The sequence below is a fragment of the Nasonia vitripennis genome, chromosome 5 (genome assembly GCF_009193385.2).
Source record: "Nasonia vitripennis strain AsymCx chromosome 5, Nvit_psr_1.1, whole genome shotgun sequence".
NCBI lineage: Eukaryota > Metazoa > Arthropoda > Insecta > Hymenoptera > Pteromalidae > Nasonia > Nasonia vitripennis.
Genome location: NC_045761.1, coordinates 11,837,953 through 11,860,633, shown reverse-complemented (window position 1 = coordinate 11,860,633; position 22,681 = coordinate 11,837,953). Strand labels below are relative to the sequence as shown.

Below are 22,681 nucleotides of genomic sequence, written 5' to 3'. Positions count from 1 at the left end.
TACGTTCAAAATGCCTTCTATATGAATCCGACGCAAATCGACTTCTATTTTTGTTTTGTACCTTTCATTTGTATTTGGCCGTTAATCTTATTTGACATCGCTATAATTAAAAAACGATCAAGTGGAATTATTTGAATAAGTTTGGGAGCCAGGGTGTAATATTTTTTTTATCATTTTTTTATTAAACTATATTATAAACGATGTTAGTTAATGAAACGCTTAATTTTTTGTAGCATATATACAAATCACTCATGCTAAAATCAATCATCGTATAATGCATCAGAAACTATATTTGCTACACTGAACTCTGATCAGTAGACGTTGTGCGTCTTTTAATAGTTTTAACATCTTATTTTTTATCTAACAAAAGGCTCATTAAAGATTTTATTAAGATACTGATATTTTCAACCATTCACATGAAATAATATTACAAATATTGATGAGTTGTGCAATTTATTTATGCGGACACACTCAATTTTTATTTTGGCACAGTTTCAACGTTAAATGCACTATATTAAACGCACAGTATAGAAATGGCATCGTGCATCGCAGCACTGAAAAATCTTCATGTTTTTTTCAACACATCGGGGAAAGTACAACGTGAAATGGATGGTTTACATTTATAATACTGTATCAGTTCTTTTTAATCTATAACGCGTTAACTATATACGACAATGCGTAGTTTGTCCATACCGATCGAGTGCTCGCACGCATTTTCTTATCTGCCATGCTTCGCCCATCCAATGTTTTTATCGCGACTTTTTTTCCGACCCACGTTGGAATGTTTTTTTTTCTTCTTTGTATCACGTAAAAGTCGAATGAAAGTGATAAAATTAAAATACCCTACGGGGAAAAAAAGATAATTTTAATGTTTATAGCGACATGCTGTCTGGCGTCGATTCGACAACGTTGCACCAATAGCCCGAATTCACATCTAATCGAATGAAGAGAGAACGCGTAAAAGAATGCTAAAATATAAGGATATACTTTATAATTATACTCGTGACGCAATGCCCTATATATTCAATGAACGAGCACAGTACATAGCTGCTAAAGATCGGTACAGTTCGCAACTGGCGTACAAAGTATAACGTATAGTCATAATCATCGGTAATATTATAAATACACGCAATCGAGCGCGTGTCAGTGAAATATCAAAACACAACAAATTACAATCCGTTCGGTTATACGCGGATTCATCTTAATTATGTCGATCCCGCGGGCGTTTCGCGGTTACAATTTCTTTCTCTTGCTCTCTCTCTCTCTCTCTCTCTCTCTCTCTCTCTCTCTCTCTCTCTCTCTGCCTGGCAGTTTAGTGCCTTGACGCAACTCGTCACGCAAGGGTAATTTTATTGACATCGTATAATTACGTCTTCTTCATCGCACTTTTTCGCGAGCCTGAAATATAAGTACTGACGGTATTCGCGACACTTCCTTCTCCGGTACACCATCTTGCAGGTCGGCAAAATCGGGTGAACGATGCGAAAGAAGACTATTATGGACAAATAAGGAGAAAAATGATTCATGCTATCTAAATGCAAAAATTCATAGAGTCCGGATGCGCGTGTCGAGGAAATCAAGCGGCGGACGTCGGTGCGATGCCGTTGCCTTCCGCCTTTTCTTTGTACTTGTCGCAGCCGATTTGCTCGGCTTCGAATAGCGTATCCGGCAATTTCGTCCCCAGCGTCTCGGGGAAGGTCAGCGACAAGAGTCCCGCGGTGAGGGTCACGCTTCCGAACAGCAAAACTGGCACTCCCTCGTAAGTGAGCTTGGCCTGTCGACACACACGCACACACACACACAAAATGACGCGAGTTTGTTAAAAACCACAGCTTGGAAAGTTACAGACAGGATGGTATTAGGATACTCGATGTAATATCGGGCTTACCAGTAACGACGTCTGCGGAGCGAGGATAGAACCGAGGCGGCCGGTCATACTGCAGATGCCGAGCAGCGAGTGCCTGAGCGTCGTGGGGAAGAGCTCGGTCGTGTAGACGTACGAGGTCGAGAAGGCCATGGTGATGCAGGCCTTGGCGCAGACGTAGAAGAGCAGCGCCAGGATCGGCAAGAATCCTGAAGAATATCGACTCACGCGTGATAGCTCTGGGTTTTGCGTAAAATTCAAGCTACTTTTTTATTCCCATAACGCCCTTACCGTGATCGGCGTCCGGCACGAATTCAATGGCCAGAAGGAAGACCCCAGTGAGGATGAAGGTTCCGCAGAGAGTAGCCTTACGTCCGACTCGATTGAGCAGCGGCAGGACGAGGATGTTGCTGGGAATCTCGATGGCGACGACGACTATGAACTTGATGTACTTGTTGCCGGCCAACAGGGTCGTGGCGTTCTGCGACAAGCCGTAGTAGACGAAGTTGTTGGTGAACCAGCAGAACGAGCAGATCATCAGTCGCACGAGAATCTTGGGACTCTTGAATATCGTCATCAGCCTCGTCGGCTCCTCTTTACTCGCCTTCTTCTCCTGCGTCAGCTCTTGCTTCGTTTTCTTCTCTTCGCTCTGTACGCGAGATTAAGAAACTTTTAAATATAAATAGTGAAAAATTCGGAATCCGAAGAATAAACAAATTTGTTGGCGGTTCCAGATCCCCCTCGAAAGGGCATTTTATTTTTGGATTTCGTCGCACGCACGCCTGATTATTAGGTATTGCTCGTGCGCGGCACACGTGTCCGAGAGTAGATTATGGATAGTCGTCGTCGGTCGGCATACTAATGCGAAATTTCAATGTCACGTGCGCTTTCTTTCGAGTGTGTGTGTGCATAGCGTATACTATTATGGTGTGTGTGTGTGTGTGTATTAAGCCCTCGAGATAGCATCGCGCGCCTATAGCGAGTATTTTCGGTTCTTTGACCCTGACACCAGGCTCCCCGAGGCCGAGACGTCGTGGGTACCGCGCGAGCATGTACACGCATGTACAATTATAAAATTGGAAAAGCCAAAGTTGAGAGGGAGGGGGACGCGATTTTTGTCAACAGGATGCGCTTACCTCACTGGGCTTTTCGCTGTTTATGCTCTTGAGCTCGAGGAAGGCCTCCTCGGACAGATCGATCTTGTTCACCCGAGCCATTTTCCTGTAAATCTTCTCAGCCATGTCGCGTTTGTCGTTGGCCAGCAACCACCTGGTGACGGGCAGATCTCGATTTAGAATTCGATCCCTCCGCTTTATTATCGCGAAAATACAGCGAAATTCGTGTACGAACCTCACGGATTCCGGAAGTATGAACATGAGCAAAATGACGAGCAAACCAGGCCCGTAGATGAGCCGCATGAGGAACCTCCAGTTCCTCATCCACATCGCGGCCAAGCCGAGCCACACCTCACCGATCGCGAAGATGCAGGATATTATGGTACTGCCCAGGATCCTCTTCTCCACGCCGGTCATCTCCATGGCTGCACGTGATTTTCAATATTAAAAAAAAAAACAACAAAAAAACAAAATATATCAAATATGCGCAAAAACGTACCGTAAATGAAGCCGGCGCTGTAGATACCGGCGGCGAAGCAGGCGTCGATGAATTCGAAGATTACGAACATCAAGTAATTAACGGCGAACGAGTGTATCACACCGCTTAAACCCGCGAGGAAGGTTATCACGGCGAGGACTGTCCTGCGTCCGTATCTGCATAAAAATAAAGAAAAGGTTCGGGATAAGCGAGCGTGTAATCCGCCTCTTTTCGGCGTTCCCATGCACATAAGAGAAAACAATTCATCATCGCTTGATATTACTTGTCGGACAGCGGCGAGGCGAAAGTCAGCCCGACGAGCTGGCCCACGTTGTTTATCGTTCCGACGAGATTCAGCATCCATTGGGTGTCGCAAGTTATTCCCCACTGCGAATGCATGTATAAGGTGTATCGTTATGCGTATTTTTCATTTGTTTTTCACTCAGATTCGAATGTACGGTTTCTACCTCGTTCATGATGGTGAGATCGTCGGGATCGTAGATCAGTTGGTCGCATTTGATCGTCTTGTTCTGGAAGAAGGACGGATCCGAGCAGTCGTTGTTCGTCGAACCGATGTTTGGGTTGGCCGGCTCGTAGCGCATGCAGTACTTGGAAGAATCGTCCGGCTGAGAGCTCTTCAACCAGGCTGGGCCAGCGAAGGACGCGTTGCTCGGGTTCTCGCATTCCGGTACCGCGCACCTTGATAAATGAGTTTTGATCAAATTTTGATGCTTTTATTCTCGATTACGAATTATGGATTCGAGTAGCCATATGAGAATTTATGATTCGAGGGATGCACTTTGTAAAATTTAAAATCTTGTTAAACATCGCGCGCTGCAGATTCTTGCACATATAAATACATCAAATTCGATCGTTGCTTTTACGACGAAAAACACAACGTGTTACGTAAAACGGATAATAGACTATACTTTATCCTTGAAGAAGTGAGATGAACGCGGTAGTATAAGGCGAAGCGCAGTGCACGTACATACGTTACGGCTCTCGCGGTTGCGTTAATTGCAAGAGGGCATTACAATCAATTCTGCTTTATTACACGATCAGTTGCTCAAACCCAGAGAACATCATGTGCGCGTCGCGTTCTCTCCCCCACAGTGTTTTCCGTTAAAAATCCATTTTCAAACACGCTATAAAAATAAGAAAAACAAATGACTCACCTCAAATCGACGGGTCCGGCGGTGAAGACGAAGTCGAGCGTGAATCCCGCCGAGAGTATGAGCGGCAGCGTGATGAGCCCGTAGATCGTCAGCTGATACTTGCCAAAACTCTCGATGTCCTGCATGTTTACCGCTGTCTATTTATTATACTTCCTGATGTATCGAATCACACAAACAGCTCCTACAAAGCTCTCACAGCTGTTGCGCACACCAACGCATTCACTAATTCCTGTACATTTAAAGCACCATATGAGCGTTAGACAAATATGGGATAACCGAAAAAAAAAGTTTCGATCATTCGTACACGCGATGAGGAACTTTAATTAGCCATCGCAGCTGTCCGGTATATTAGGTGTGTTGCAGCTTTACGCGCGCCCGAGCTTTCGGATTCGAAGGTGAGCTTGTAACAGCGGGGAAGCGACTGTCGCGCCGATAACAATTACAGTCGACCTCTTTGGATTTTGTGATATCCATGTTATTGCTATAATGCAGGTCTGCGAGACACGTCGCTGCAGGGGATGAACGACCGAAGGCCGATACTGTTCATATTATAGACGCATCGATCAGCTGGTGAACCAGTTACTCGTTTATATACACACTTGCGCGCGACTCCTCGGCTCCTTTTGCGCATATGCGGCATCGCACGCGGGATTTGCACGAGATTCGAAACTAAATTTTTACTTTACGCATAACGAGTCTCTGCGGATCGATTTGTCATGCTCCAGAGCGAGAACAAAGCTCGTCGATATACTTCAACAATTGTGTTGAATGACCAGAGGTCGGAAATTCATGTACAGCATGTAATACGGATATATGCGCGGCTCGTACAATTAATTACTTTGCGCTTCGCACACACTTCGCGTACACTTATCACGTTTACGAGTTACACGTGCGCCAGATAAAACGCACAGAAGCTCCTCGCGAAAAGAGTGTATTATATATGCCTTTGTTGTACATTATAAAGCGACGTTACAATTCTACACTTAAAGCCACGTTGGAATATTTTAGCAACGCACGAGTAGCCTCATCCTCTTTTTTTTTTTTTTCGTTACATCACGCCGATATGTAATATTAGCCAGCTCCTCTATAAAATCAGCGCAAACAGAGCTTATAGATTATGTAAGCGGCAGTTATAGACACACGCGAAATTAAATTCACCATATTACGTATAAACATATGAATAAATTACGTTTATAACTAATAACCGTCAGCATAAAGTGCTTCGAAGAAAGCGCGAGTATCATAGCGTCCAGCGATCACAGGCGCTGATAGATATGAGATAAAACAATATCGTATAGCGAAAAAAATGCGCACAGCCACTCGCGAGACTCGTGCGCGGGAGCTTCGGGCGATTCGAACTGAAATTCGAAAAAATCGTAAAAACAGTCTTACAAGGAAAGAGAATCGCACTTACGCTTCAGAAAACGCCCAAAAACGAGGCTTCGGCAGACCGCGTGAAAGACGCGCGGCTGCAGCACGATCGAGCGCGGCTCATCTAAGGAGGCTTTATATGCGTGTATAATCGACGATATTTACTCTTATCTGCTTCTCGCGAGCTGCAGCCCGGCTACATGTATGCTACGCACTACAACAACACAGAGTCGCTCTCATCGAGCCGCTATGTATACACTATATACAACAACTACTCGACCGGCCGAATCCCGAGAGCCGAATGGAATGGTGCGCGGGTCAGCGGCTCTTTTTCCCGGCGTGCGCTGCGTGTTGGCCGTGACGCGGCGACTCTCTCCCTACTCTCTCTCTCTCTCTCTCTCTCTCTCTCGCGCTCTATCTCTATCTCTTTGTGTACACCACGCACGCGTTGTGTGCGGGCGCGGATGACCGGCGATCCTATGTACACTCGTGTACCTATGCCGATTTATCGTTAGCAGAGAGAAATGTATCGGCTTTCGAAATGTAGTCTCTGGCTCCTCTCAACCTGATACGAGGATTCCGAGGAGGTATCGGCTACATCGGTGCGGTATAGAGATAAGCACGTGAGACTAGATGTGCTTTTCGACTACTGTATACTCTGAGATAACTATAGCTAGTACTTATATGAAGCTAGACTAATTGCTCTGGAATGTGTGTCTAATGAGCGCCGGTCGAATTTAGCAATGTTACGCGTGCTTTCTACATACATGAATACGATTATAGAGGAGCCGATCATCCATCGTTTATCTATTATATAATTGCGACACGGAAAATCCATTGATCAATCTAATCGTCGTTTTTGCGCGAGCGAACGTTTCTAACAATGGCCTATATTGCGGAGAAAAATGCTCAGAGAGCTCTACTACTCTATTTATTATTCTTTCGGTAGATATAGAATGATTCACTAAACTTAACACTTAATTGGGCGGTTGCAAACTTTCCGATTGAGACTAAATTTTATAACGCAGACATTGATGAGTGGTTCAGTTTAATTTTCATTCTATTTAACACGTACATGTATAAATGTGCATCTGAATCACGGTACCATAAGTATATATATATATATACTGACGGCATGAGCTGCACCACTCAACACCGTTAAAGTAGTTCACCGGAATATTTATTTTCTTAGGATATCGCTCAAACTTTGTTTACATGTTCAATTAAGTGTCCTCTACAACGTGGTATATTCTTTTTTACCCCCCAAAGCGACATTATTTTTAGAGCCTATACCGAGTCCGAATTTTGAGGACGTTTATAGTTGAATTGCGAAGCGAGTTTTCTTAGAATATTTTTTAAAAGCAAGCTTATGGTGTAAAATAGCGATACAAATCATGGAGAAAAAGTTGGATAGGGCAAACGAGGCTTTTTTTTAAGATACAACAATTCAAATTTTTCATCCCATGCTATATGCAGTATATCTATACAGGCGCGCACTGTTTCTCCCTCTTACAAGTTTTGAGAGTATTTTATACTCTAAACAATTTACATCACCATTCTAATGTTTGATACTATGAATTATAAGGTTTTGACATTAGATAACACTGTATAATATCTGAAAAAAGGAATTTTCTAATAAAAACCCTATTTGAGCACCACTGCAGCCGGTGAACTACCTTAAGATAAAAAATATCTCAGCACGCAGCTGAGTGCGCGCGAGATACATCACTCCTCTCGCGGATGATACGAGCGGCATTTAAATACATTCACATTGTTATACTGCGGGAAATAACGCGGAGAAAAACACTGTACAGCTGAGTATATATAATAGCAATAAGTGCACAGTTCTCATACCCCATGTTATTGTATAACAGATTATATATAATAATTACAAGCACACACACACACACACACACACACATACAGAAGAGCGACTATATGTTATAACATCAGCAAACACCACTGAATGACTCGACTCTGCGGTCTAAATGTCACGAGTATAGTATCCTATCGCATAAAGCGAGTAACCCACCGACAACAAACTGGTAGCAACTGGTTAAAGCCGTTTATACGCGTTTATCAGCAGTCGCGCGCTCGCGCTACTTTTTTTAATAACGAATACCAATTACAAGCTTAACTAAGTTTCCCACTCCAGCGAGGTATACCCACAGTAGAGGATTTGCGCCTCGCGCGTATGTATACGTCTACACCTAAATTACCATCGTAATTGAGAAAGACACGCGCCGCTGCCGAGCTATATGACTGACTGAGCGATGACCACGCGCTCGCTGATGATTCGGAATCGTGATTTATTACGCTGACCATCGTTCATTGGCTCGTTATTATATTGTTCTTATTCGGTTTCAATTATACTTATTGCTTTGCGCACTAGACGCGAAATAGCTCTTATTACCGAATGCAGTATAAGCAGTTTTCAATGAAGACTAATACTCATTTAGCGAGAGTTTGAGAATGCGTATAAAATAAAGACGACTCCTTTTAGTTACTCGAATTGGGAGCCACCCACGATGTTTGATCGGAAATCCTCGTTTTGTGCATGATATAGCGATTTAAGATCTCAGCGCATAGGGAAGAGAAATGTGTAGAAGAATGTTTGTGGGTCACATCTTCCTATCGCGACAAGGACCTTCGCGTGTACTCAGCTGGAGAAGTAGGATACAATAATAATTTGTCATTTTTTAAAGACGCGGCTACTATCAGGCCAGATCAAGAGATTGTTAACGTTCCCATTAATCCGGCTATTTATTATTTTTTTATTTGCATTTTCTTGCGAATCAGATCCGACGTACGAATGTTTGTTTTCGATAATTTCATCATCGATAATTTCTACTGTCAATAATATACGATATTGCGAGAGTGAGAATACAACGCACAGTGGCAAGAAAGTTTGTAAAAAACTTTTTAATCGGTAGAAAACCGTAAAAAAACTAATCGCGATTCACAATTGTGTACTCACACGCGTACGCGTTCATTGATAATCTACTGCACACCCATTGGGCGCGTTGTGGCTATATCAGTTTAACTCCGCACTGCAATCCGAATATAATATACAATAAGTCACTGCAACGATGAATCTCGTGGGATAGCTCGGATCGAGTATCAATATGCGCTGACGATCTGTAAGTATATGTAAACACAATTGTAAGAAACGGAACCGCGTGTGGAGTAAATATTTGTTTGCTCTGCAAAAGTAGGCGATTAACCTAGATAATTCACTGACACATATCACGATGTATGCGCAATTTAATTTGTAAGCTGATCGAGTGTAACGATTTCGAAAAAACTGAGCGTCTTATCAGGCATGCGTAATGCGAGTAGGCTATTATACACGAATGTATACTCGATTCTTCGCCAATAGTTACAGCATTGCGTCCATAGAAATTACATAAAGTATATAATAGCAGAGGAAATTCTCAGCTGTTATTTGCCGCCCGTAATTACGATATAAGCGCAGCATAATTGAGGCGCACTAAAAATCGATCCCAGATCGCGTCTCTTTTAATATTCGAAATCAACTCGGGATTTTATTTACTACAGCGCGTAACTCCGCTGAGTGAATTAAGCTATTTTTCTCGTTATTACAGCTTTACCGCGGCGCTCACCGTAATACCGGCAAAAACTCGTTTGCAATAATAGACCTCGGAATTCGTGCATATAATAAAAACATACCGCAGAAATGCAGAGAATTTTTCAAAGACGCGCAGTCGTCCCTGGAACGATTGATTGCGAAGACGAAGTACGATATACACGAAAAATATATCCAAGTGAAAAATGTAAATAAGCACACTGACATGCGTTGGTTGCAGCGTATCGTGTAACAACAATGACAATTCCATATTACATTCGCCTCGCTTTGCGTGTATAGTGTTATCGAATTGGAGCAAGTCGCGCAGCAATTGGGCGGCAACGCTCGCAATTGCATCAATGGAGCCGAAACGCGCGTCTTTGTCAATTATACCAGTCCCTTCTTTCTCAGCTCTTGCGCGTACCACAGAAGAGCCGCTGATGTGCAGTGCGCGTATGCAATTCAATTACTTATGCGCGCGATCGCGTCGGTCATTGTATGTATATCGGATATTAGCTCTACAGTCGTTCGAAAAAAAATTCGATTAAGGCAAACTTTCACATCAGACCGGAGCATCGCACAAAGGAATACAATTACACAGTAAAAGTCTAACAGACATACAGAATTTATTTCGATTCCTCGTTGAAGAGTTAAAAAAAATAACGTAAAACAAAAATATTGACGAGTATTATATACATTTACACAGAACGCTATCTACTGATAAAAACCACAAAATACGGCACGACTAATTGCCATTAACGGCGTCGAGCTGAATGTAATTCTCGCTATCGATGATACGATAACGATCTTCTCGGTAGTGAACGAGATCGTCTAGGAATCGGTTGCTGCTCTCGTTGTGCAGTTTAGTGAGCACAGGAGGCAAGCGCTCGATCGCCGCGGTGTCCGCGAGATCGTCGTAGTAGTCGCCCTGCAACGGGCCCATCATGTGGAATTGACGTTTGGTGAAGCCGCGCTTGTTGAACCGATCGTCCATTTCTCTCTTTTCGTCGGCGAGCATAGCCTCGCGCGAGGGCAGGTCCCGTTGTTTCAGCCAGAAGCGCAGCACGAAACGCGCCTGGAAACGAATGTTCCGTTTATTTACAGCAGCTCTATGTTACGGAAAAATTTTTTTACGCACCTGTAGATCGAACATACTGAAGGCGCAGACGTAGAAGGGAAGCCCGATGAAAGCCAGGGTGGGCCTCTCGATGCCGATCACGTGCTTCCACAGAGGCGTCACCATGTTAGAGTCGACTCTGACGCCGCAGCTTTCCGAGAGGAAAGGAAAGCTGTACTTGTAACCTTGGATGGAGGACAAAAAAATAATGTTATCGTTGTGTTTTGGTCACGTATGATACTTTTTAAGTATTTTTAAATTACCTGTGCAGTAGAATATTATATCCACGTCTTCGGCAGAACCGTCTTGAAATACGGCCGAGTTTTCCTTCAGTTCTACGACATCCTTTTTCTGTAACACACCAATCATTTTCAATTATAATGCTGCATCTCCATAAACAATTATATGGCAATTCGGCACCAAATTAAAAAAGGGAAATCCCCTTATATAAGCGACTCTAATTCTTAATAAAGTATACCTAAATCTTACTTGTACGACATTGTCGGGAAACTTGGTCAAGATCGTCTCCTTCGAGTGATGACTGAGAATAACACGTTTAGCCTTCTTTGAAATTTCCAAGGCCAAGTCCATGCCTAGGGTCAAGAGAATATAGCGAATATATATATATATATATATATACTTCAACGCGCGTGCGCTTTTTCACAATCGAAAGCTCAGTGTCGAATACCGGCACCGAGCATAAGTATAAATCGATGTATTATAACATTACCGGAAGGTCCAGCCCCAAAAACGACGACCCGCTTGTCGGCAAAAGTGTCAGGAACGCGATAATCGTGGCTGTGCAATTGCTGACCCTTGAAAAGCTCTCGACCTTTGAGCGCGGGAAGCGACGGATCGAAGTAGTGCCCGTTGCATATCATCACCCCATCGAATTGCTCCTCAGACGTCGTATTCTGGCGCAGGTCGCGGACGCGTACTTTCCACTTCTTCTCGTTTGTCGGCTCCGCCAACTCGACGTTGTGCAAGAACTGCGGGCATGTAAACAAGGAGCGCGAGGCGCTGTTATAAATTATATGTATTAGTCTAAGCATAAATAAGCATGCAACGGATAATATAGAAGAGCAAAGCTATTATACCCGAATCTTATCTCGTAGTTTGAAGTGATCGCAGTAGTCGTTGAGAAAAGCAAGTATCTCCGTACGGTGAAGATAACTCCTGGAATTTTCGGGAATCGGATAGTCCGGAAAACCCATCACTTCCTTCGGCAGATTCGTCCTGCGCAGAAAAAAAAAACGAAATTACACACTGCCGATTTTATTACGATCGTTATTGAAATAAAAAAGATATATACGTTACCTCAGGCTGTCGTACATACTGGAGTGAATCGGCAGACCAAAAGCGTCCTTACCGGTCTCGGGCACGTAGACCCAGGTGCCGCCGACCTTGTCGGTCTTCTCGTAACAGACCACATCCACGGACTGGGCCAGGCACTGCTTTATGCCGGCCAGTCCTGCCGATCCCGCCCCGATCACCGCGACCCTCATAATAATGATTATTCAACGCGTGTATCTGTCAACCGATTTTTTTTTCTTCAAACTCCTTCGATATTCACTGTGCATGTGCTGTACCGCGCGAGTCGAGAGGAGAAACGAATATAAAGATCGGCGCAAGACGTTCGAGAGAACGGCGGTGAAGCAACTATATACGTGCTTCGGGATGATAAGGGGAGACAGGCGTGATTAGCGCTTATTTTTGAGAAAAGCGCTGTGTACGTTATACGGAGGAGGCGCTACTCCGCTGTACAATCGGAAAACAGCTCTCGTATGGTATACAGAGGTCAAAGTCCGCGTTGGTACGCGATATAAATATAATTGTCGTGGGAAACGTCGTGTCGTTTATTTTCACTTTCAGTGGCCTACGCTACAGGGCATTCCGACACTCCGAACTCGTATGTGCATGGAATATACCGTCGACGAATCTGTTTCGTCGAGACGAAAACACGCAGTGGATATAATGTGATCGTATATACTCAACTGCAGAGAGATGAGAATTTAATCGGCGCTATGGCAAAGTCGTTGCTCGATATACGATATGTAACTAGAGCAATTTCTCGGCCAAGACTCGACTTTATACCAACTGAGCGATCTGCAAATAAACATTTTCACGCGGCGGGCAAGGCTGTACCAGTGTGTGATACCGCGATAACAAGGCCGTTGCACTCTCGCGTACACCATCCTAATTGTTTAAACGCCAGCTGTTGACCTTAGATCGGCCGTTTGAGGAAAGAAAGAGTTAGTGTATATCTTTCTGGGTCTTGACTAAAACTTATTACTCATATTCATTTATTTGCTTCTTTTTTCCAATATAATTAACTTTATTTAACAATAGAAAAATACTTAAAATAATTTTTTATATAATTTGTTTTTCGTCTTATGCACACATTTACAATATTTAAGGAAAAGGCACGAGTGCCATCTGTTATCGAAAAGAGAGATGCCATTGGTTTTTTTCGAAGTCATAGATCATTGTATCGTATGTATCCAAACAAATCTTCATCTTTTGGTTCTGATGTCGTTCTCCCATTTCTTTCTGAAGAGTTGATACAGTTGCATGGTTGCTCGGGCGTCTTCGATGGAATCGTGCTCCGCGGATTGGATGTCCAGACCGAGAAGTTCAGAGGCCAATTTCTTCAAACTTGGCGTATTACCTTTAGTAACTTTGCGAAAGACTTTATATCTTGACGTGTCCCGTTGAAAGCGCTTTGGGTGCGACAGAAAAAGCACAGCCAAATCATTGTGAAGAGCATGGCCTACGAGAGTTCGACCGCGAAGAATTTCCGCTACTTCTTTTTGTACGACCTTGAAGTCTTGTCCAGTTTCCAAATGATGAGGTTGAATACCACTGACAGCTGTGCGGTAATCTTTCACTTTTTCAGTGGGTTTCACATACTTGTCGTAAACACAATATCCATGTCTATTTACAATTGATACACGTGCGACCATACTGTCGGTTCCATCTCCTATGCCGACCATTTCACAATCCATGGCAACCACTTTTGTCAGTCCGGTGTTGGATTCCTCTTTCTTCTCGTTTTCTTTTGTCTCAGTCTTGGCTGCCTGCTGCTGCTCAGAGCCAGAAAATATTAAAACGATGTACCGAATAAGAGTACGGATAGAAGAAATGATATAATCGAGTAGTACCTGAACTTGAATTTGCTGTTTTGGTGCAGGTTCCTTACTGCTTTGAGTACGTTTGCGATTGCGCTTTTTACGCTTTACCTGAATATCACTGGGGTTCGTTTCGTTTGAAGTTTCTGTGACAAGAGTTTTAAACATTTGCCAGTTGGAACCAGGTATTCTGAGTCCAATATTGGCATCTTTTTTACTTGCAGGTACATCTTTCTTCTGTTCTCCTCCAGTTGGGTTTGTCAACTTGTTGGACAGGAGCTTATTGACCTTATTATTTACAGCTTCAGCTATCATTTTGCTATTTGAACTATCGAACTTACAGCTACTTTTTTTACGCTCGTCCAATGTCACGTGTACGTCGTAAAAATAACAGGAACGAATACTTGAAAACACTGATCGAAACTGCTCATTTTTAGTAATCGCTAATTGAGATTATCATAGAACTTGACGAAATCTATACTTTTCTTCATAATTTTCTTTCTCTGGATTTCGTCAGAATATACTGTTACTCAATCAATCTTGTGTTGATTCTCGTATAACCTCAAAAAGCGACCGTTTTCTTCAGAACGCGCTGCAAACATATAATAATGGCATCAGCCACAAGCCAGAATACGCATTACACGGTATCGATGCGCCCTCTATGGCGGTTGTGTTTTGTCTTTTGAGGATTCCATTCCACGAATCCATACCGTCTTTTTTAGATGTCCGCTAGAGGGTTCACCCGCACATGAACGACTGAACGAGAGTCGAGACGAGTGCGGACTGCGGCGAGGGAGAAGCAGTCGTTTTGCCCGTGTTTGGTCATAGTCCTATAAGTGCTATTTTCAAAAACAAAGTGATTTGATTTTATAATCCGTCGAAGAATCAAACTATCGATAAAAAATGTCGCAGATTTCCTTAACCGAACAACCGCATTTACAACAAGTAGACTTAACTCAATTAAGTTTACAACAACTCACACAGTTGAAACAGCAATTGGATCAAGAACTCATGGTATTTCAAGATTCATTGCACAGTTTAAAAATTGCCCAAAGCAAATTTCAAGAGTCTAACGAGTGCCTTGATAAATTCACACCAAATGCAAAAGGTAATTTATAAACAAAGAATTTGCTCCGTCTTGAATTAGTTTTAGGTTAGAAGTATAATTTATTTGTTGCAGGAAAAGAAATTCTGGTGCCGTTGACTGGATCAATGTACGTGCCAGGAAAATTGGTTGATACAGAAAAAGTCCTTATTGATATTGGAACAGGATATTATGCGGAGAAAAATATACCAGACGCCAAAGAGTATTTTAAAAGACGAGTTGTCTTTGTAACTGAACAGATGGAAAAAATTCAGGCAATAGGTCAAGAAAAAAGTAAAATTAGAGAAGCTACTATTGACGTAATGGAAATGAAATTGGAAGCGCTGCAGAATAAGGTTGCTGAATGAGCAAACCTTTTTGTCAGCAGCATTTATATTGACATTGTATACTAAAGTTATTTTTACATCATTCATTCTCTTAAGCAAAAGTTTGCAAATAATTTATGTGAATGCAGAAACAAATGAAATATAATATATGTAGACTGTTATTGATACATATACTCATTCTTCTATGATAAAAGAATCAAATAGCAAACATTTACGTATATAAGGTGAAATTGTTTTTTAAACTGATTATGTATACAAATGCATACATTTTTTTATCTTGATGAAATATAAATTTTGGACACCATGAAATTTGTCACATAATTATTTACATCCACTTCAATATACTTATGAGAATAAATCAAGTTAGCAAGAGCCACAAGATTCATAAAAATAGGAAAATGAAAAATTCAAATATGAGTATAAATTTTTATCGCTCTAACAATTTTGCAGGTACAAGCTTATAATCTTGATCATAATGTGACAATATATGATTACGATGATAATAATAATAATAATAGTAATAATAATAATGACAGTAAACAGTACAATAAGCATAATCATAACTTGAGCAAGCTTTAGTTCTATAAAAAAAGAGTTTAAATATAGTTTAGATGGTAAAAAAGCTGATAGTTTATCTCATATTTTGTGTATAACAAATAAATATATATATTTTGTATACCTCCCATGACACAGAAATGAAAAGGCAAGCTTAATAAAAATAATGAAAAACGAGATTATTTTTTAGACGACATAAAGAAGGCTGTGTGTGCTTGATAAAAGTCATTTTATTTTTTTTTTTTAAAAACCTAGTTGGAATGCCACTCTACACGTGAGACGGGACAATATGTAAAACTATATTCTACGATATATATATATATATAACTATATATGCTTTATGATTTTTTCGGTCAACGTTATATATTATGTATATATAATAATATGAAAACGCAGTTTATTGTAATATACTTTATTTCTTGACAAATGTAAACACTCTTCAATGAAAATGGATCATATTTTCGTATGGGTTTAGACCTTGAAACTCCAAATATTCTTGAAACTTCAAGCTCGTTTCCCAAGTGTCAATTATCACTATTAAAGTACACAACATTGAACTTGTTTAAAGAAACATTGCTCAAAAACACTAATAATCTTACGAGTGTGTATACCTTTGTCCTTCCATTATACAATCAACGTTCAGCAATAGTTTTTTTTTTTTGCAACTGTAAAGACCGAGTCTTGTTAATAATTCTCTTTCAGTTTTATTTGCAAATCGGAAGAAGCGGGGGAAGTCCTCGTACACACACGAAGATTTCGATCCTCATCTTAATACGGTAATTGTCTTTTTGTCTCGCTTTCATTTTAGTACTTCAGTGCTTTTGCTCTCGAATAAACTGGCTGATATTTACATAAATTTACATCACTGCTTATTTTTCTCGCCGTTTTCAATTCCGATATATGTGTAGGCTCGACACCACTTATTCCGACTTAATGACGATGACAATGAGAATAAAAAAATCAATTAAGTTAAATTTCACGCTTGGATCAAGTGCATTCGTAATAATTTATACATAACTATCTACATATTTACGTTGACAAAACGAGAAAAATAAAAAGAAATGGACGAAAAATTACTGATTTAAATCGACAGCAATTTTTTAGAAAACTATTTATACATGCTCGCATTTGATTATTTAGAGACATAATATAGTTTTATATTATGTCTTATTTTTTCTCAAAACTCGTTTTTTTTTCTACGAATAGTTAAATAAAGACACTTCTAAACGCAAAAAGTCGATATTCACACAAACTTCTAAACTTGGATACTTCACTGGTTTGAAATACTTCATAGAATTTAGATAGTCTTGTGTGTGAAGTAGAGCCCCCAACGCTTGAAGTATTATTTTCTTTTTCTCTATTTTTTTACCCTACGATGCAAAAAATAAAAAATATCTCGACCTAAAGTTTTCGTATATAAATAAGTTAATAAAGATATGAAGTTCAAGAGTTGAATAGCTTGAGCAGAAAATTCTTATCCATTTATAGGAAAAAAAAATGAAATAAAAATAGATCTTGTCTCGTCTTTATGGATAAGAGCATAATTTTCTATAAGATTGATACATTTATATGTACAACGTGCCGTGACGATGCTTACAAAAGGAAAAAACTTCACGTTTTTATCAATCTTTTGAGTAATGCTTTTGTTTTTTTGCAACTTTGCAAAGATTACAGAGATTTTCGAGAAATTCGAAAACCTTTGTTTTGATAAATACAATTTTCCGTATTTCTTGCAAGATAAATCAATGTGTCTTACATTTGCCTTCGCGAGAGAAAGCCGAAAAGAGCGTGTTTACCTTTGCATGTCTTATCCCTCATCTTCCTTATTGGCTTCGCTCCCGGCGATAGCCAACGCACAAGATAGACTCATATTCGATAATTTAATTTCACTTCTATCGCATTTTTAGAAGTTAAGATTGTACTATTTTGTCGAATACTGATGGTATTGGACCGGCTCATGTGACCGTATTTGCACTATTGTTCTCTTGAATTTGGTCAGCCGTACTAGCAATAACGTTATTACTGATTTCCTCCGTACGAAGCTTTTTAGTTTCCGGTTCAGTATTGCTTGAAACACTTGAACTCGAACTAGACTTACGTTTGTGGTTGCCAGAATTGCTTGTAGATCCAGATACTAAAGGATCTGATGGATTGTTATTTCGCTCAGACGAGAGGCTCTTATGAGATGACGAATGCGAGCTGCGATTATGAGTACTACTCGACGAGGAATCCTTAGAAGATTTGCTGCTCTTGTGACGGTGACTACTGCTACCACTGCTGATGTGCCTACTGCTACTGCTACTGTTGTGATGCCTTTTTCTATCCCTCTCTTTGTCCCTGTTTTTATCCCTTTCTCGATCTCGGTTTCGATCCCTGTCACGGTCTCGATGTTCGGTCTTTTTATGTTCCCTATGTTTTCGGTCGTCTCTGCTACTGTTGCTGCTACTACTACTACTTGGCTTTTTCTCGTTTTTTTCGTGATTTGATTTATCGTCTGAGTGTGAATTCGAAGGCTTTTTCTCGCAAGTTGATTTCTCTGTTTTAGACTCTATGCATTTCTCGTCAATAGACGTTGATGGCATCGTCAACGTAGTCGGGCTACTTTCTCTCTTTTCTTCCTCCACGGTAGCAATTTTCGTATTTTCGTCTGCTTCATTCTTCACAACGCTCTCTTCTTTTGACTCGTCTTCAGCAGTTTCGATCAGTGCTTTTACAGCATTTTCCGTTGCGCAATCGAGTTTTGATGTAAAAGCACTAACTGTTTCAGCTTCCAGTAGCCTATAAGCTTTTTCGACAGCTGCGCTGTCTTCGCTAAAAAGTTTCTCAGCTATCTCCAAACTTTCCTTGCGAATTTTTTCAAGCATTTCCTTGGACGCCGAAGACACGCCATCCCGCAACGATTGGCATTGCTCTTGCACATCTGTTTTGGATATGGCTATTTCCAGAGCTTTGTCGACCACCTGGGTAGCGTAAGTCTTTCCGACGGTCTGTCTAGCTGACAGCAATTCGGTGTCTACTTTCACTGGGATACTGTCTTGTTTCAAGCTTGGCGGCTCACTCACCCGAGTGCTTTCAACGTTGGGTTTTGGCAGTTCCTTTAGCTGAGGCTTGGGCACGGCTTCCAAAGTCTGGCTACTGGAACTACTTGAGCGCGCCTCCGTTTTAGAAGCATGATGACTACTAGACGAACTGTGTCTTCTGTGTTCGGACGACGACGGAGAAGATTTTTCACCGTGCTTACGTTTACTACTTTCGTGATTACTGCTACTACTGCTGTGATGATGACTGCTGCTACCACTTGTATTGGTATTTTTGATACTGTTCGATTTATCACTACTGCGATGACGATCCTGGTGCTTTTTGTCCCTGGAAAATAAGAAGACGATAAACGTATGAATATAAGAACATTTTCAGCTATTAAGGAAAGTGATCAAAACAGATATTACCTCTCCCTTTTCTCTGTAGAGCTTTTCCGCCTTTCTTGCTTACGATCGTCGCTGTGTTCTTTGTGCCTCTGCCGTTGAGATTTCTCAGTTGCATTTTTGTCTAGCGTGATCGTCTCAGTTGTCGACGATCTCTTCTCTTTTTGTTGCTGATCAGACTTCTTGAGGTTGCCTTGGTACTCAGCCGCTCGCTCCTTAGCTTTCTTTTCTTCGTCTGCATTATCGCGACGATCTATCCGCTGGCTATCTGTATTTTCCTTCTGCTCATCTTCCTCGGTATCTACAAGCGCTTTCTTGCTCTTTGTGTGAGAATGAGAGGATCGCCTGGGGCCAGCATTGACTGTGGTAGAAGTCGTGTCTTCGGGATAATACCGCTGCAACCTAACGTGCCAGGCGATGCTCGAGACAGCTGAGACGGTTCTAAACTGATGGATGATATTGCGTGGTAGAAAGTAAATATCGTTGTCGTAGAGGCTCACCCTCGCATATCGTATCGATTGCCTACGGAGTTGATTAAGTTTGGCGTCTTCGAGCCACTGAACGCACTGGGAAATCGGAGGTTCGTGTAGATCTAATTGAAGCTTTTCAACGAGTTCCGGGAAGTCTGCTGCATGGAAGGCTATAACATCCTTGGTTATACGGTTGAACTCGCAAGGCTGACCGCCGTGGATGGCCTTAAGCACACCGACGGCGGCGGTAGTCATACGGTCGAGGCCGTGACCTACGTGGTCCGCGTGAGCGCGAGTACGATCCTCGAACATGTACTCTCGGGCTTCGCTCAGGCGTGGCAGGTACTGGAGGTTGCGAAGTTCATTGATACCAGTGCGACGTCGCTTGCACGGGCTCTTGTTAATATCTGCTGTAGGGACAAGTTGTTCACCAGGTCGAATCCATAGGATGGGACCATCATTAGACTCCTGTGGGCTCTCCATTCGTACTGCTGATAAAGGACCCCAGGGCATGGTCTGCAAAAGTGGAGTAAAAAGAATTGTTATGTTAAGTCAACGTGATAAATTGTCGAGAATATTTGAATCAAAGATATAAGTCACCTTCTTCAAGAAAATATTTTCTTCAAGCATCTGCAAAATGTTGGGAAAGTATCCCCCCACTTCTTCATGTACAGTACCAACTAAGCTAATTTGATGCAATGGTCCATATCGAAAAGTACCATTGTTGTATGCTTTACACACGTGCTCTTTATACTGGAGCATTGTCGTCGTCTCTATGTCACTTTTGTGGCCTAAAACCCCATTTTTCACGGTCAGGGTAGGATAAATGTCAGCCATGTGATCCAGTAGATCAGGCATGTAGGAAGCTGCATTGTGAACAATGCCCATAACGTGATAGGCATTTCCATTCTCATCCTCTCCAAACACTACCTAAAAAGAGAAGATGATGATTAAATATTTAGCTGGTAAGGCACAAATTTCTTTAGCTCATAAACTGGATACCTACTTGAAAATATTCTTGAGCTAATTCTTCCAGTTGTTCACTTGTAAGAGCATCAATTTCATCTTGATACATGTGAACTACTGAAGCTCCACCATTTGGATAAGTTTCTATGTGAATGAAATCCTTATACTTCAGTCCTTGCAGGTGAACAGATGTTTCACTTTTATCTGATTGTTTATCCAATAATTTGTAGTTTTTACACTGCAAATTAAGCTTCAAATTATCGGAATTCGATTTTAATATAGAACTCACTGAGCTCTGAGATCTGTGATTTAAGACTGTTGAAGTACTGCTTCTTCTATCTCTCTGACACTGTATACCAATACTATTTCTTTTAATTTTACTTCTCTTGTAACACCTTGTGCAGTGATGTCGCTCCGATCGTTGATCTCTGTGTTTGTCTCTTGATGATGAAGAAGATGAGTGTGACTTGCTCTGTGAAACCACCTTTGACTCACTTTTGCACTTGGAGCTATCGGGTTCATTTTTTAACTCTTCAGGCTCTTGTTTGACTCTATCGACTGCAGGTCTCTCCACTGATTCACTCGGTGTATCAATGTCCTCTTTCTCTTGCTTGATACTGCACTGATGAAAGTTGTTTTCTAATGAAGATTCAACTTTTAACTTCTTAGCATAAGCATTTTCAATGATCTTGGCATTGGTTTTCCAAACATTTCCTGCTGATACCATTGGTAGGCCATAAGTCATTGTACTTTTAGTGACAATGGCGCTGGCTGGACTGTTGGGACCAAGCGAAACTCGTGGCGGATAGTCTGGGCTCTTGGGGCTGCCCAGTCCAAGCTGACCACTACTTTGCAAGCTCTCTGCCAACTGGGGACTCTTGCTGGATGCGTTACCAGCTTTTTCAGTAGCAACACCCTTGGTGTACCTGACCTCATTGTTGGGAGACGACGATGAGTCAACCTGGGAAAACCCAAGAAGTTGTAAAAAACAAGTTATACAGTACAGTGGATATTTGATAAAATGGCAGACTGTACTCACAGGCGACAAGCAGCCTTTGGAGTTACCCGTCATCTCAGCTGCATGAGGCTTTGGGCATGGCGTGTCACCTGAAAAACAGACAGAGATGAAGCGTACAGCGGAGGAGTAGTAGCACAAACCAGAGCTTGTTTTTGTCGTAGATGATTCTAAAAATAGTCGCGTGTCTCGTTTGGGCAACCGCGAGTGCAACGAGAAGCTGCAACTTCACAAGTGGTCCGCAGAGACCTAGAAAGCTCTCGCAAGGGCCTGTACATACCTTCGGCGGCGGTATCCTGCTCGATCATCAGACGAGTGGCATCCGCGGCAGCAGCCGCATCAACAAGCCGAGCAGTGGTAGCGGCAGCCGCATCGTCGGATGCTTCGTCGTTACCAGACATCTCGGCGACGCTGGCCGCCGGGCCGGCGTTCTTTTGTAGGCTCCTGAAGGTGCTCGTCGAGGGCAGCCGAAGCGTGAACGAGTCCGACGATGTCTCGGCAGGCGGAAGCGGAGCAGCAACGGTGGCGAATGCTCCGGCGGTGTCAGTAGCTACGACGGTGGGCGTCGTTCCCTCGAGCTGCGCTGGCTGTTCCAGGCTCCTCCAGGCCTGTCGGCTCCTCGGCGAATCCTCGGCTTCGTCTTCGTGCTCGTCGGCGCGCTTCTCTGAACCTGTGCGCGCCACCCCAACGCCACTATTTACATCGCATCGCACGCTTGACACGGCTCCCGAAGCAATATCGGTGGCCATCTTGCTTTTCCCTCGCGGACGGCGCTGCGCTATCCGCCTCTCACCACTTTGCTGCTTGTCTGTTGTCTCTGTCTCTCAGGTCTCTGTGCGCCGCGCCGCCGCACATAACTCGCGAAACTACGCGACTACGCGAGATGAGAGAAGGTTTGTTACGCGCGACCGCCGCGGCCCGCGCTATAGTATCATCGCTGTATATAAAACGCTGTAATATACTATACTTTATATACCCGTGACATGCC

The 22,681-nt window shown here is 42.2% G+C and overlaps 5 protein-coding genes across 8 annotated transcripts in view; 1 reads left to right on the top strand and 4 right to left on the bottom strand.

The window, feature by feature from the left end:
• The window catches only part of LOC100116199 (prefoldin subunit 5), a 17,617-nt gene extending 1,226 nt beyond the window's left edge, over window positions 1-16,391 (top strand). Inside the window, exons 2-3 of the mRNA XM_001608247.5 lie at window positions 14,557-14,942; window positions 15,015-16,391. Of these exons, the coding sequence (XP_001608297.1) occupies window positions 14,738-14,942; window positions 15,015-15,286 (477 nt within the window). The 5' untranslated portion in view covers window positions 14,557-14,737 and the 3' untranslated portion in view covers window positions 15,287-16,391. The remainder of the gene's footprint in view (window positions 1-14,556; window positions 14,943-15,014) is intronic.
• LOC100124248 (organic cation transporter-like protein) lies at window positions 162-8,266 on the bottom strand. 4 transcript variants are annotated; one of them, XM_032601083.1, is made up of 10 exons: window positions 8,223-8,266; window positions 4,633-4,861; window positions 3,925-4,156; window positions 3,741-3,844; window positions 3,479-3,633; window positions 3,215-3,404; window positions 3,001-3,133; window positions 2,156-2,513; window positions 1,889-2,073; window positions 162-1,774 (listed from the first exon to the last, which is right to left on the bottom strand). In XM_032601083.1, the coding sequence occupies exons 2-10, from the start codon at window positions 4,755-4,757 to the stop codon at window positions 1,577-1,579; spliced, it is 1,680 nt and encodes a 559-aa protein (XP_032456974.1). In that variant the 5' UTR covers window positions 4,758-4,861; window positions 8,223-8,266; the 3' UTR covers window positions 162-1,576. The 4 variants fall into 4 exon arrangements, with proteins under 4 accessions (XP_032456974.1, XP_032456973.1, XP_001608167.1 ...); XM_032601082.1 differs by lacking the exon at window positions 8,223-8,266 and adding an exon at window positions 7,928-7,977; XM_001608117.6 differs by lacking the exon at window positions 8,223-8,266 and adding an exon at window positions 6,047-7,825.
• LOC100124247 (flavin-containing monooxygenase FMO GS-OX5) lies at window positions 10,197-12,869 on the bottom strand. The gene is made up of 7 exons (XM_001608115.5): window positions 12,024-12,869; window positions 11,804-11,942; window positions 11,437-11,695; window positions 11,196-11,299; window positions 10,970-11,057; window positions 10,728-10,891; window positions 10,197-10,664 (listed from the first exon to the last, which is right to left on the bottom strand). The coding sequence occupies exons 1-7, from the start codon at window positions 12,209-12,211 to the stop codon at window positions 10,335-10,337; spliced, it is 1,272 nt and encodes a 423-aa protein (XP_001608165.1). The 5' UTR covers window positions 12,212-12,869; the 3' UTR covers window positions 10,197-10,334.
• On the bottom strand, window positions 12,987-14,616 carry LOC100124246 (RNA exonuclease 4). The gene is made up of 2 exons (XM_001608113.6): window positions 13,868-14,616; window positions 12,987-13,789 (listed from the first exon to the last, which is right to left on the bottom strand). The coding sequence occupies exons 1-2, from the start codon at window positions 14,147-14,149 to the stop codon at window positions 13,220-13,222; spliced, it is 852 nt and encodes a 283-aa protein (XP_001608163.1). The 5' UTR covers window positions 14,150-14,616; the 3' UTR covers window positions 12,987-13,219.
• LOC100124245 (lysine-specific demethylase 9) lies at window positions 16,036-22,681 on the bottom strand. The gene is made up of 6 exons (XM_031932474.2): window positions 21,974-22,681; window positions 21,718-21,785; window positions 20,719-21,639; window positions 20,313-20,642; window positions 19,267-20,228; window positions 16,036-19,186 (listed from the first exon to the last, which is right to left on the bottom strand). The coding sequence occupies exons 1-6, from the start codon at window positions 22,440-22,442 to the stop codon at window positions 17,776-17,778; spliced, it is 4,161 nt and encodes a 1,386-aa protein (XP_031788334.1). The 5' UTR covers window positions 22,443-22,681; the 3' UTR covers window positions 16,036-17,775.

What these genes read in the sequence shown, in the direction of transcription:
- LOC100124248 (XM_032601083.1), bottom strand. Translation starts at nt 4,757, where the DNA reads ATGCAGGACATCGAGAGTTTTGGCAAGTATCAGCTGACGATCTACGGG. An exon ending in GCCTCGCCGCTGTCCGACAA is followed by an intron (nt 3,634 to 3,740) that starts GTAATATCAAGC and finishes ATTTTTATGCAG; the next exon opens with ATACGGACGCAGGACAGTCC. An exon ending in ACAGCGAAAAGCCCAGTGAG is followed by an intron (nt 2,514 to 3,000) that starts GTAAGCGCATCC and finishes TCTCGCGTACAG; the next exon opens with AGCGAAGAGAAGAAAACGAA.
- LOC100124247 (XM_001608115.5), bottom strand. Translation starts at nt 12,211, where the DNA reads ATGAGGGTCGCGGTGATCGGGGCGGGATCGGCAGGACTGGCCGGCATA. An exon ending in AGTATGTACGACAGCCTGAG is followed by an intron (nt 11,943 to 12,023) that starts GTAACGTATATA and finishes TTTTCTGCGCAG; the next exon opens with GACGAATCTGCCGAAGGAAG. An exon ending in TCAGTATGTTCGATCTACAG is followed by an intron (nt 10,665 to 10,727) that starts GTGCGTAAAAAA and finishes ATTCGTTTCCAG; the next exon opens with GCGCGTTTCGTGCTGCGCTT.
- LOC100124245 (XM_031932474.2), bottom strand. Translation starts at nt 22,442, where the DNA reads ATGGCCACCGATATTGCTTCGGGAGCCGTGTCAAGCGTGCGATGCGAT. An exon ending in GCAGGATACCGCCGCCGAAG is followed by an intron (nt 21,786 to 21,973) that starts GTATGTACAGGC and finishes TCTGTTTTTCAG; the next exon opens with GTGACACGCCATGCCCAAAG. An exon ending in TCTACAGAGAAAAGGGAGAG is followed by an intron (nt 19,187 to 19,266) that starts GTAATATCTGTT and finishes CTTATTTTCCAG; the next exon opens with GGACAAAAAGCACCAGGATC.
- LOC100124246 (XM_001608113.6), bottom strand. Translation starts at nt 14,149, where the DNA reads ATGATAGCTGAAGCTGTAAATAATAAGGTCAATAAGCTCCTGTCCAAC. An exon ending in AACAGCAAATTCAAGTTCAG is followed by an intron (nt 13,790 to 13,867) that starts GTACTACTCGAT and finishes GGCTCTGAGCAG; the next exon opens with CAGCAGGCAGCCAAGACTGA.